The following is a 14,829-nucleotide window of genomic DNA, read 5'->3' on the forward strand; positions in this document are numbered from 1 at the left end:
AATCACTGTGTTAGGAGTTGTATATATAGACCCTTCCCCAATAGCAACAGAGACACAGAGGGAACGATCTGATTTTGGAAAAGTGGTAAAGTAACATGTCATGGGTGATACCAACTTCCTTAATATTGGTTGACACTTAGAAACATAGAAATATAGTAAACCTACAGCACAATACAGGCCCTTCAGCTCACAGAGTTGTGCCGAACATGTCCCTACCTTAGAAATTACTAGACTTACCCATAGCCCTCTATTCTCCTAAGTTCCATGTACCTATCCAAAAGTCTCTTAAAAGACCCTATCATACCCACCCTCACCACTGTTTCCAGCAGTCCATTCCACGCACTCACCACTCCTTGCATAAAAAACTTACCCCTGACATCTCCTCTGTAGCTACTCCCCAGCACCTTAAACCTGTGCCCTCTTGTGGCAACCATTTCAGCCCTAGGAAAAAGCCTCTGACTAGCCACACGATCAATGCTTCTCATCATCTTATACACCTCTATCAGGTCACCTTTCATCCTCCATCACTCCAAGGAGAAAATTCCGAGTTCACCCAACCTGTTTTCATAAGGCATGCTCCCCAATTCAAGCAACACCCTTGTAAATCTCCTCTGCACCCTTTCTGTGGCTTCCACATCCTTCCTGTAGTGAGGCGACCAGAAATAAGCACAATACTCCAAGTGGGGTCTGTCCAGGGTCCTATATAGCTGCAACATTACCTCTCAGCTCCTAAATTCAATTCCATGATTGATGAAAGCCAATACACCATACACCTTCTTAACCACAACCTGTGCAGCTGCTTTGAGCGTCCTATGGACTCGGACTCCAAGATTCCTCTGATCCTCCACACTGCCAAGAGTCTTACCATTAATACTATATTCTGCCATCATATTTGACCTACCAAAATGAACCACTTCACACTTATCTGGGTTGAACACCATCTGCCACTTCTCAGCCCAGTTTTGCATCCTATCAATGTTCCGTTGTAACCTCTGACAGCCATCCACACTATCCACAACACCTCCAACCTTTGTGTCATCAGCAAACTTACTGACCTCATCCAGGTCATTTGTAAAAATCACAAAGAGTAAGGGACCCAGAACAGATCCCTGAGGCACCTCACTGGTGACCAACCTCCATGCAGAATATGACCTGTCTACAACCACTCTTTGCTTTCTGTGGGCAAGCCAGTTCTGGATCCACGAAGTGATGTCCCCTTGGATCCCATGCCTCCTTAATTTCAAAATAACCCTTGCATGGGGGTACCTTATCAAATGCCTTGCTGAAATCCATATACACTACATCTACTACTCTTCCTTCATCAATGTGTTTAGTCACACCCTCAAAAAATTCAATCAGGCACGATTAAAAGGTACGTCCTGCCCTTTACAAAACCATGCTGACTACTCCTAATCATATTATTCCTCTCTAAATGTTCATAAATCCTGCCTCTCAGGATCTCTGTCACTTGCCTATCCTCCCTCTCGCACTGTTTGTGAGCCAACCTCCTCTTCCCCAGTCTCTTCACTTCGGTTCCCACCCCCCAACAATTCTAGTTTAAACTCTCTCCAGTAGTCTTAGCTAACCTCCCCATATTGAAAATATTTGTTCAATATATTTTATTGAATATAATGCACTAAATTGTATAATGATGCTGACACCTTGTAATTGTTCAACGAAGCTAGAAATGTTTTGTTGATGATTTTTATTTGTACTCTGTGTCTGAGCCTTCTTGTTTAAGTATCCAACAATAATCAGTCAACAGTGATAGATTCCAATTGCCCTGATACCGTTTCTCCATGACCACAATATCCTGCTGTAATCTTTCACCATGCTCGTCACTAACAGTGGCAAGATTTTCGGAGAAGAAGTTTGTATGCAAATGCAAATGCAAAAAAAAATTACTCCAGTGACGTGTTGCACTTCATGGTTTTGTATGCTTGAAACATGTTATCAACTGGCTCTACATACAGTAGTTTGGTGCTTTATAGTTGCCAAGAATTTTTTCAATAACGTCCTTGAATGCCTTGCATGCAAGGTTCTCCGGTCCCACTGGAAGTTCTTCAAATTGCCTGTCATGGTTTATCTGTTTGATTTGTGAATCAACAGAAATGCCTTCTTTAATCTTGGCGTCATTTCTTCTGATTTAAATTATGAATTGAAATAACAAATATAAGTGATCTAAAAAATGGTGTGTGATAGGGAAATGTCATGCTGATTTTCATGATCAGCAGCCAAAATCCATAAAATACCCTCGAAAGTATTCAGGAAGCAAAATCCTTGTTCTCTAGTGTAATTTCTCCAATGTATCTCACTCCTTAATGTCATTAGCTAACTTCACTCCCTACAGCCTCTCTTCAGGTAACTCAGCCCTTGCTGCCCCCCAGTTAACACTACCAACACAGCCCTTCTTCTGGTTTTGCCTGCACCCTAAAAGCCTCCTCAGGTAACTTCAGAAAAGAGCGAACAAAACACACTGCATATTGATAAATGTTTTGGAAGTTTGATTTATTACCACAAAGTACATTTAACCTTGCGCGCTGTGTGCAAAACAAATAAATCTCTTTATAAGTCATCTCTTATGCATCAGACAATAAATACATCTGAATTCACATTTTATACACACACATTGCTACATAAAGATGTAAACATAGAGGTGGACAGTCAGTGTTTGCAAAGCACAGCTGCTCACTGCATGAGAAACCCTGCACTAAAGGAGTCTGTTATATATTACTCTGCTTTCTACTTGGGGAGGGAGTGTGAGTGGTCTAGAGTTATGTTATTCCCCCTATCTACATGGGAGGAAGTGTGATGGGCTTGGAGTTCTGTCACACTCCCTGTCTACAAGTTATTTTGCATTGAGGAGTCTGGAATTACATGACATTACTCTTCCATCTGTGATGGAGTGTGATTATTCTGCAGTACATCCTTCTCCCTTCCCATCTGGGTCAGAAGTAGGAGAATGGTTTCTACCTCCCCCTCTACATGGAGAGGAATTTAACCTGCTCCCTGAGTCCAAATGGGGAAGTGAGAGGGGAGTGACCTATCTCTCCCTGTCTTTGTGAGAGGACAAATGAAGGGCCTGGAGTTGTATTACTCTCCCTGTCTACATGGGATGTGAGAGGAGACTTATTTTTCTCTCTTTGTCTACAAGTGGATGGTGGGTAAAGGGGTTGGACATGGCTTACTCTCCCTGTCTATGGGGGAAGTGGAGGTTAGTGGTTTATCTCTCCCTGTCTACGTCAGGGGGGTGGATACCTCAGAGAAAACACTGACCTTAGTTTTACACCTTCTGTGATCTCAGGATATGCAAAACAAATTAAAGCCAATGAAATGCATTTCAGGTGTTGTGAGCAATACAATGAAGCTGATTGAGCAGAGGCAGCTCTCCCTCCCCTCCATTCTCCAGGCTGAAATCAGTGAAGTATGGGTTTGACAGTTGAGGTATGTTATCTGAAGTAGGGAAACTCTACCACTCTGAATGTTTTTGTATGTTCCCCAACCACCTGACAAGTTAAGGTCTGGTCCTATCAATCACTACACTTGGGAGTGCATTGGCATCAACAACAGCAATCCTCCCCCACTGAATATTAACCCACCAGCTCATTTGTGGCAGTCTTAGTAATGGTGGAGTCCAGGGCTGCCCATGTGCCTACAGCTCCATGTGATACTGAAGAGGACTTGCAAGCTGTGGGTCAGAAATGCTTTTGCCAACTCTTAGAACAGAGCTAGACAACCCTGGAAGCAACTGCACATCACCCTTTCACCCTCGTGATTTCAGAAGCTCCATGCCAAGACCAAAGGATAATAGAATCTCTATAGATACTAGGGTGAGGGACATTGTTTCTGGGACAGGAGCACTTCACTTCTTAATGGGTGATTCACTAACCAGATATTCCTGTTGAATATGGAGCACTAATGGCAAAACCGGTACCATTTCGCCAGAACTGCTAGGTAAGTATCACTGATAGTTAGGATCCTTAAGAGAGCTTTTGGCATTTTGGCCTTAAGTCAAAATATTGAGTACAGGAGGTGGGAAATTATGTTGAAGTTATATAAGACACTGGTGAGGCCAGATTTAGTGTATTATGTACAGTTCTGGTCATTGATATAAGAAAAGATACTTGAGTACCTGAGTTGTAGGGAAAGGCTGAGTAGGTTAGGACTATATACCCTGGACAGTAACAGAATGAAGGGAGATGTGACAGAGGTATACAATATTATCAGGGGTATAGATAGGATAGCAAGCTTTTTCCACTGAAGCTGGTTGAGACTAGAACTAGAGGTCATAGGTTAAGGGTGAAAGGGAACCCGAGAGGGATGTTCTTCACTCAGGGGGTGATGTGAGTGGGGTTATAAATTTTATACAACATTTAAGAGAATTCTAAATATGGGTTGGAGGGACATAGAGGGCTCTGGTTCAGGTGCAGGTTGATGGGACTGGGCAGGATAGCAGTTCAGTATGAACTAGATGGGCCAAATAGCCTGTTTCTATGCAGTAATCTATTGTTCTATGACTCTCTCTAACTCAGCCCAGCGCAGCAGCTATTCCACATGGGAGGCATTCTGCATTGGAATGAAGTCTGCAATGCCATGATTTGAGCAGGGACAGCACAGGTTAAACAGTGGGTAAAACTCCCTACGCACTATAATCTAATGCACAGTCATTGCACAATTAGCTCATGTAACATAAGATTAAAGGTCCCTTTACACTGTCCGGTTCAACATTTCCAGGACAGAGATGGCTTGGCCTAGAAACTATAGAAAGTTCCTATTAATCTGGCCCATTACACAACCTAAGTAAAGGATGTTATGATGGTAAAGAATAGAGCTCTCTGCACTGCCTTGCCACACATTCAGACAGGCACAGAGTAGAGTTCCTATTTCACTGTCCTATCAAATGTTTCCATCACAGGACTAGCACAGGTTAAATACTGTATAAATTTCCCTCTATACTTCCCATCCCATATTCCAGGCAGAGACAACAGGGATGGATACTGAGTAAATTTCCCTCTGTCCAGCATTTCTCAGAATGGGGACAGTAGAGACAAAGACAGAGACTATTATTCATTGTAAACTACTACATAAAACATTCTTGTGGGTGATTGTACTAGTGACTGTGGCTAGGCCGAACGGGATCTACACTATGCTGGTATTTTCTTCACCAATCAGAGAAAAATAAAGAAACCTATTATGTTTAACATACCTTAAATAGGGGCTGTGTCTTCAGCTCCTCCTTCACCGCTGCTAATGCTGACAATGCCGTTAACCTGTGCTGTCATGCGCATTTTCCCGTCACTCCCCTCCCATACATCAGCCCTTGGCACACGTGGGGCTGTAGCAAGAATTGTGAACTGTGATGGTGTGAGGAACATCCAGGAGGACTCTACAACCTTTAATATCCCTTGATCAAAGTTCAAAATGGTAGAGACTGTCACACACTCCCAGAGCAGGGCAGCAAGGTTTAGATACAAACTAAAGCTCTTCATCACCATCACCACATGCTCAAACAGGCACATCATGGATTAGACTATGAGTAAAGCTCCCTTTACACAGCCCATCAAATACTCCCAGGGTCTGGGAGGTGCGGGAAAAAGCTTGGAGTGTTGGCAATACCAATTGATTACATGATCATAGTGATCTCTTTTTCCACATTATAGACATAGAGTTTGCAGTTTGTATTGTACTGACCTAAGATCCATGTTTACTGATTGCTCCCCAATAATCCTCAAGAAGAGCTCACTGACAGAACACAGAGTCAATATTTTGCTGCATGAGAACAGGTGAGCTGTTGGCTAAACCACACTCTCACATGTGGGAAGCCAGTGCTCCTGGTCAGAACTCATCAGGAGCAGGACGACCAAATGAGAGCTGATTCTCCAGGTGACCACCCAAATGTTGGGTTCACTTGTTCATTTACTAACACAGTCTTGATGTGTGGCCCCTCAGAGGAGTAGGTCCTACAATATTGTACCCAGTCAGTAACCACGGCGATCCCTGAGGTCATGCCTAAGGGTGGTGGAGGTTGCGAGATGCGTCTGGCCGTGCAGTGCTGGAGGTTTGATGAGAGATTACAAGGGCAAGAGTTACATTCATTCTGCTTTACATTAGAGACACTCGATGTCAGTGAAGTCCTCTTGGCAGCTCACGGAGAGTCACGGAGAGTCCATGCTGAGCATTGTCAACAGGCCCTCTCCTTCCATCTTGCCTGGGTGTCACAGGCCAGGGAGTTTGACTATTTTCAAACTGATAGCCCTAATAATACACCTCTTGTGGTCCACCTTGGTTATCTGTAGATCCTTAAAGAAAAGAAAACAGTTTAATGGTTAGGTCCTTGTTCCTTTCACTAAATAAGACAGAAGCATTAATGACTTGGTGTGGGGGCATGTCATTTTCTGGCATAGTCCAACAGAATTGCAAGGTGTTATCACCATGACAGCAGACTCACAGACTCTCTCTACAAGCAGAGATCAGCTAGTGGCTAAGGGATAGAACTTAGGTTGTGAAGCAAGTGGGATTGAGCTGTAGTTTGGCAGTGAGAGACAGTGCAGATCAGAGGGACTAAATCAGTTAGCATTTGAGTCAGTGTCACTCCAGTCAGTAGTGTTAATCACAAGAGACCTTATATAATGGAAAGACACAAAGTTGGTGAGAAAAAAAAAAATTATCAACCTGCAAGATGCCACAACACAGCCCCAGGTTCGATGGTTCATTCTTGCTAATCCTTCAAACACCATGCTAGTGAATCTGCTCATGAAGACAATTATTACACTGTGAGCATGACAGATATTGGAGTGAAGTCCAAGGAACCACAGCATGGTCACAAGGGCTCCTAAAAAGAATGTTTAATAGCTCCTTCTATGTTTCCATGCATAACATCTCAATGGTCTGGATCTCAAGACATGTCATAATGTCTCTGCGATGCCTTGGTGTGAGCAAGTCCACCTTTGCAGCCAGCTCTCCTCCAGCAGAGAAAAGTTCAGAGCTCCGCTTCACAACGGCACTCATCTGGCCAGCTGATAAGGAATATTAGCCATGGCCCACAGTTTGCTCAACAAAGCCCAAGCTGATGGCACAGCACCATCACACACCACAGCTGATGCAATAATGACATCACAGTCCACAGCTGGCTGGGCATTATCGCAAAGCCCACAGCTGTTGAGATAATATCCATCACTGTCCACAGCTGCTGAGCAAGTGTCCATTGTAGTGAGGCCAGAACAATGTAGCACCTGCTCACTCTGACAAGTGCCTGCCCATCATCCAAGTGCTTTATTGATGGGATCTCCATTTCTACAAGCTGGGGGTGAGTGCTGGCCCAGTCCTTGCCATCTGTTCATTCACAATAAACTGACACATGCATAACAAGTAGATTCTCCCCTCCCTGCTCCATGTTTCTTTATTTGAGCACAGAATTTCTCTACAGTTATCTGGCTCTTTCCTCTGTTTCATGTATTTTCTCTTTTCTTATTTTGTACTTCATAACAACATTCAAGGACACATTGAGTCTATACCAGCTCTCAGAAAAATCCCTTTAATTCAAGGGTTCCCAACCAGGAATCCATGGACCCCTTGCTTAATACTATTGGTCCATGGCATAAAAAAGTTGGGAACCCTGCTTTAATCCCATCACCACCATACCCCACCCCGCACTTATTCCATTGTGACCTATTCTCACTCAAGTACCTCTCTGATTGTCCCGCCACATGCCCACATGAATGAATGATTTTAGAAAATTTAAATAACGAAGTAAAAATGAATTACAGTAAGTATATCCATATATTGACTAGATTAAAAATATATATTAAAAAAAAGTGAGGTAGGGAAGAAACAGAGGGAGAATGCAGGGAATCTGCTGCACCTTCCAATCCAGTGACATTTCTTTTCATTTCCTTGTTATCTTTCTCAACAAGGGAGTTGCCAGAGGGACGAGATAACAATACCTTTAGTGTTATTCCACTTCATCTACAAAGTGTGGATCAACAATCTTCACTTGGTAGATACTGTAGTAATTCCAGGCTGTTTAGACCAATGTTTGAGGTGGTTGGACCCAATGTCTAGACTGAAATATCAATTCTCCAATTCTTGGCCAACTTGGGTGAATAATTGGGGCAAGATTTGCCTGGCTTCTCCAAGAATTTCAAACATTACCAGGACCAATGAACACAGAGAGAAGCTGAAAAGACCTTAGTAAGAGGTGGGTGTTGCTCCAAATTACTTCAATAGGGCTTATAATATGGGGTGAAAGTGCATTGACTCACCCATCAGGGAACTATTTGACTTCTGCTTCTGGAGTTTCTCTTTCTTTGATATATTCTTGATCTTGTTCTTCATGCTGCTCTTGTTCTTCCCCTTGGAAGTTTCCTAAGGAGACACAGACAATTAATCACAATTACTGAGAGAACCGCAGTTCCATGTTTTGTGCAAACTTCTGTTGGACCTCATGCTCATTTCCTGTGATCCACCAGCCTTTTGTCCAGCCCACTAGTCTGCCCACTGTCAATCCTTGGCAGGACATCATCCAGACACCGGCTGCACTTGCTCACATTCTGTCATCTTGCAGGCATTCCATGCAAAGTGCCGGGAAATGAGACTACTAGGTGTCTGTGTTAAGATCAACTGAAGACAATTAGTGCAATGATTTACCACAGAACGCACCCAGGAGGATTGACTATAAGGCCCTGCTGCAGTGGTACTGAGGACCTCATACAGCCCTCTTGGCTGTCTATTTGAGTCCTGTCCTGTTTTTATCTCATGTTCTTTTGTTGAATAAACCCTGAGTTAGATACATTTCTTTTTGTCCAGAGGAATCATAGTTTGGTTCAGTAATTTGACTCCTAGTGTAGTGAATTCCATTTGGTTTGAGAGAAAATGGTCCCGTTGAGGAATGGTTCTGAAGTCTGGCTAAACTTATTAAGAGACATTTCTGGTTGGTCAGCAATGTTCATAATGTTCTTGTCCAGTGAAAAGATGGTGGAAGGTGATCTCCAGGCAACTGAACTTTTCTCCATCTCCCAGTTTCTGGGGTCTCTGATTATCCCCCAACACTATAATCAGCAGTGGTTGTAAATGTGAGTTAAATTTTGTACTTGGGGCTAGTATATTTAAAAAGTTAAAGGACTAGATCCAGGATTTTTCATTCCCTAGAATATTACCCCTCACAGGTTGATCCCTAGCTTGCCTCTACTACACAGAGAAAGAAGCATATAATGGGATTGTTTACAATGGAATTGTAAACAAATTGTGTCAGGCCTGCACAGGCAGGTTCCTCCTCGTCTCTACCCAGTTAATAAGGGTTACCTGCTGCTTGTTCCAGAGATATCACCTGCAGCCTATTTAACCCTGGTTCTCATCCAGTCCTTGTTCACTCATCAAATTCCCAGCCTTCAGTTACTTGGTTGCTTGTGGTGCTTAGTATCTGCCCTCTCATGTTTTGTGGCTCCTCGTGGCTTACAGTTTTGCAGTTTATTATTAAAGTTACCATTCATTGCTGAATCTCGCCCCACTGCTCTGCTCTTGAGTCAAGCCTCCTCTACATTTCCTGACAGGAATGAGTGAATCAGTGATTGACCCAGCAGAGTTTGCTCACCTAAAAGAAATTGTCTGCCAACATGACTCCACAGTCCAGAAACAGCAAGCAGGAAACTACCAACCATTTGCTCACCCTCGCAACATCTCATAACAGCATCCCGGCACCACTCATCCTCCTCGCTTGGAGCTCCTGAACTCAGCGATGGGTTCTCCAGCCTGATGTTGCAACTTCCTGTACCAGTGCATTTTACACTTGGCATTCCAGCCACCTCTGTGCTCTGCAGACTGAGCCAAGATTGCCTGCATCATTTCACTCTTGACTGACCTGGGCTGCTGCTAACTGGCACAATAAAACTACCATTTGCAATAATTATGAGAAATTCACTGCAGAGATGCACCAGGTTTTTGACCACCTGGAAGTAGGTCAGATACTTTGTCAAGGCTCACGCTCAGCACTGGATTACACCATGGAATTTAGGACCCTTGTGGCAGAGAGTGGCTGGAATACAGAAGTGTTGCTGTTCTATTACCATCACGGCCTTTCGGAGCGCTTGAATGACGAGCTGTTCACTTGGGAGATTCTCACTGATCTCAAAAGCCTCGCCACTCTGCCCTTCACATGACGTGACTTATGCAATGCCCCTGCAGATCACCAGCCAGAACCCCAGTTCCATTCCTTTGCTGCAGAACCTCATCAGCGATGTGTCCAGAACCCATGCAGGTACAGAGAGCTCCTTTAACCCACCCCCAGGAGAGTGAGCATCAGTGGAGGAACAACTTGTGTGCTTGCTGCAGAGCAGTCCATCACCTACACATCAAATGTCCGCTCCATCCAGGAAATGGCTCCACCAAGTGGAGACAAGGGGCCTTCTCTCTGGTAAGCTTCTCCTGGACCGTCATTCCAGCACCATAGCCTGACTCATTCTCCCCATCCTTCCCCAAACCCTGAAGGTTCTCACGCACAGGAGGCTCTGGTGGATTCCAGCACAGCAAGCAACATTCTGGACTGGACACTGTGTGTGCAGCTTGGACTCCCTACCGAGCCCTTCTCTCATCCCTTCTGCACCACAGCCATTGACAGATGTCCCTTGGGGTCTGGGATGGTCAGTGCATAACACGGCCTGTGCACATGAATATTGGAGAGCATGCTAGTCTATCCAATTCACCCTTATTGACTCAAATAAGACTCCTCTCATCTTGGGTTATCCCAGCTGTCCATTCATGAATCACACTTCACCTGGTCATCTGATTCACTGCTGAATTGGGGATCACCTTTGCAACCTCAGTTCACTTGACCCCATAAATCCGTGGATACAGAGGATAACTGCAACCTAATCAAATTCCCACAGGAATACCACAGCTTAGCTATCGCCATCAGTAAAAGTAAAGCCAACATACTACGACTGTGTGAGCTACCTCCTCCCAGGCACCACCCCTTCCCAAGTTTATCTGTTCCCTTTCTCTCCTGCTGAGACCTAAGCCATGAATGATTGAATCACCAAAGTACTACAGCACAGTTTCATTTTACCATCCCAGTCTCCAGCCGGTGCAGGATTTTTCTTTGTCAAAAAGAAAGGTGAGGGCCTCCATCCCTGCATCAACAACTGTGGACTCTACCAGACCTTCACCAAACTGGATCTATGGAGTGTGTACAGCCTAATACGCATTCAACAGGGGAATGGGTGGAAGACAGCATTCGTAGCACCAACTTGTCTCTATGAATACTTGGTGATGCCTTTCAGACTTTACAATGGTCCAGCCGTTTTCCAAACCTACATTCACAAGATCCTCTGAGACATTGGACACAGGTACAGCACGTCTAGTCTACCTCAACGACATCATCATCTTCTGCAAGAACCCCCAAGACCACGTCTGTCATGTCCATTCAGTCCTTCAGCAGCTCCTCGAAAACCGACTGTACAGCATTACAAAAGTGCCAGTTCCACACCCCACTCATTTCCTGGGTTACGTCCTTTCACCCCAGGCATAACAATGGACCCAGAGAAAATGCGCCATGTCGTTGAATGGCCCCAACTGCATTCCCTTAAATAGCTACAGTGCAATGGTGTTTAGTATCTGTTCTCTGTTGTTTTGTGGCTTGTTATTTTGCAGTCTATTATTAAATCTACCGTTCACTGCTGAACTGTCTCTGCTGTTCTACTTTTGGGTCAAGCCTCTTTCACATTTCCTGTCAGACATGTCACTGGAGAGCCAAAAAGTAGGTTTGTGATGTTATTACTATGTGCTAAAGCTGATCAGAAACCAGCAAGGACTGTCTGAATGAATAATATGATGTAAACAGATAGATTGTGAAAGGTCCATACCCTGCATGAAGACATTAGGAACTGGCCACTGTCTAAAAACACAGACAGCAGTAAATTGTAAACTGACAATAATTACTATTGAAATCCCTCAGCTCACATTGTCATTGGCTTAGGTTGCCTCCTTGGTTGATCTGAGCAGAAAATACTAACTCACCTCCTCATCGGTGGCCTGAGTGGCTTGGCAAAGCCAGTGGAGCTCTGACAGTTTCTGCAGTTCACTCTCAACAGTGTTCAGTGCAGCCAGCAATTCATCCTCATAGGGACTTTCCAACTCCTTGATAAATGCACAATATTGAACTAATTAGTTTCTGGTATAGAAAATGTCTTCAAAATATTATTACAATGGCCTTGAATTACCACAGCAGGACATGCAATAACACCAAAACAAGACATCCCACAAAGTGAAGGAAAGTAAAAACAAAGTTTACAATGTAGTAAGAGAAAAGAAGGAAAGGATAACCACACTCTCGAAGTGTGTAACTTTGAAAGCATGACATTGTAATATAACCTGGGAGGTGCAGGAGTAGGTTTGCGGAAAGCAAGTTTTAATAACAAGATGTTAAATAAATGCCCTGCATTGGAATCAGTGACGTCTGTACGAGAGGAGGAATCGGTTAATCTCACCTGTCCAATTACATACCAGTAATTTCCCATCAAGGAGTGACTTGGTCTCTGTGCGAAGGGTCTTAACATTATTGAAAACATCTACTACCACACTCCTGCTGATAGCCTAAAAGAAACACAAGGGTACATGGGTTAATAAACAAGCTGCCCCCAGTAAAGAAGGATCTTAACACTTCATCATTATTAAACATTCCAGAAATGGCCTTCAACATCTGTCTCTCGGTGCCGCTATTTGAAGTTTGATTTGCAAAGTATAGGAATGGACTCTGTGCCTTTGGGAACCAGGGAACCAATAGGGAGATTTATGAAAATCAATAGATGAGCTGAAGGAAAAATAATGCCTCTACTAACGAGTCCACAAAACATAAGACTCATGGCCCCAATGGCAATCTGGTAAGTGTTACAAACCCCGTAACTGGGTCACCTACCAGCAAACATAGAGAGGTCCGTTGATACGATTTTTAACAGTATTTATTAGTAAAATACACAAAAATAATACCAATGCAAACATACAGATAATATACGTCATCAATACTAAATCTAAAAGTGTGGGTATAATAATAATCAATAAGAAATAAGCTCTATTGTTGTCTAGGGGATAATGTATTGTCCGATGGAAATATAAAAGTCACTCAGTTCATGCAGGCTGCAGCCTTTGGTTGGAGAGAGAGAGATTTTTAGAAACTTGCAGGCTTTCCTTTTTATGATTTTGATCCGTCGAGAGTCTCATTGGTGTGGCCGTTCACTTGTGGCCTCTCCTTTAGCTAAAGCCATTCTTCCGTGGTGAGGCCGCCAATCCCAGGCAAGGGAAAGGACGTACACGAGCCCCCCACCGGCTGTCGCTATTAAACGCTGTCACGGGATTTCTAGCATTTCTCCTGGTGCGTCTGAAGGGGTTCTTCCCCAGACCCCTCTTTTATCCTTACTCACGGGGTCTCAGATGTCAATCAGGTTGGGATGATACAATCCCTCAACCAGCCCACTCTGGTCATCCCCTGAGGGGCTTCAATGAATAGTACAGTACTCAATACACAATTCCGTCTCCCAGAGACAATAGCCATTATCAGGGGTTTTTGTTTCGCTGAGGCCAGGACACATTCCAAACCTTGAGGATTCTGCATGTCTCTCACTCATTTCCTGGATCCCAGACCTGAATTAATAGCGATCTTGCGATTCTCAAAAAGGAGGGGGCTACTTTGTACCCTTCGGCCCCTCAGCGTTGTGGCACATTCGTAACACAAGTTACTTCTCTTAGGAAATTGTAAGAATGTGAGATGTGGCACCACTTACAACAGGTGGTGAGGTGGATGGTGCATGTACACTCAGTGGGAAATTAGGAAAATGAACTACCTCAAATGGGATACTGTTGGTATGGATCATTAAATCTGGAGTGAAAACGCTGGTTGGATGGAGTCTGCTGTTTTTTGTTTTAAATGACATTAGCTTACTTTTATTGTTTGCACAAGTTTTGTTCTATCTGCACAAAGGAGGGAGGAGAAGATGGCGACGCAACGCAGCGCGCGCGGGCTCTCCGGTGAATGATACCTGTTATTTGTTAAGTAGGGTACCGTGCACAGTCCTGATTTGATGGAGACAGACGTGAGAGCGTGGAGGAACATCTGGAGAAACTGCTGAAATGCCCGTTTCACTGCCGCTGCTACTGTGCGGTCCGGAATCTCTGGAGGAGAAGACCTCCGAGACCTCGGCTTTGCTTGTTTCGGCGGTCGGGTGAGAGGTCAAAGGCGCTCGGCAGAGGCTGTATCGGAGGGGCTGCTCGGAGGCTCGAAGTTTTCGGACAGACTCAGAGTCTGCTGCGGTTGGGTGCTTCCAATGCATCAGTTGTCGGTGCCTGGAAGTTTATGGCAGGGAGAGTTTCTCCCTTTTTGCTGCCTGCGATCGGGGACTATCGGAGTCAATCGAGACTTTTTTTTACCGTGCACATGGTCTGCTCTTTATCAAATTATGGTATTGCTTTGTACTGCTGTAACTATATGTTATAATTATGTGGTTTTTGTCAGTGTTAGTCTTTGGTTTGTCCTTTTTTTTGTGATAACACTCTGGAGGAACATTGTATCATTTCTTAATGCGTGCATTTCTAAATGACAATAAACGAGGACTGAGTGTCCTCATAATCTAACCTAAAGGGTCTTTGCAGGTCTTATTTTATGGGTTCTAACATGCCTACCACATCTATCCCTGCCCTGGTAATATATGACAAGACTGTGCTCAATGTCTTTAACTCTTTCTTTTGTTTCTTGTTCATTTACTACAGGCAGTTGAAACATTATCCTCCTTGCCCAGTCTGTACTTCATCTCCTTTGGTGCCCAACAATCCCAGACAACATCCGCT

The 14,829-nt window shown here is 44.0% G+C and overlaps 1 protein-coding gene across 1 annotated transcript in view; it reads right to left on the reverse strand.

The window, feature by feature from the left end:
• Positions 1–2,503: 2,503 nt before the first annotated feature.
• si:dkey-172j4.3 (diacylglycerol kinase eta) overlaps positions 2,504–14,829 on the reverse strand; it is a 171,204-nt gene continuing 158,878 nt past the window's right edge. The window contains exons 25-28 of the mRNA XM_059977382.1: positions 12,496–12,585; positions 12,010–12,129; positions 8,262–8,364; positions 2,504–6,299 (exon numbers count right to left, since the gene is read on the reverse strand). Of these exons, the coding sequence (XP_059833365.1) occupies positions 6,256–6,299; positions 8,262–8,364; positions 12,010–12,129; positions 12,496–12,585 (357 nt within the window). The 3' untranslated portion in view covers positions 2,504–6,255. The remainder of the gene's footprint in view (positions 6,300–8,261; positions 8,365–12,009; positions 12,130–12,495; positions 12,586–14,829) is intronic.

This window comes from Hypanus sabinus, chromosome 8 (assembly GCF_030144855.1).
Source record: "Hypanus sabinus isolate sHypSab1 chromosome 8, sHypSab1.hap1, whole genome shotgun sequence".
In the NCBI taxonomy this organism is placed as follows: Eukaryota; Metazoa; Chordata; class Chondrichthyes; order Myliobatiformes; family Dasyatidae; genus Hypanus; species Hypanus sabinus.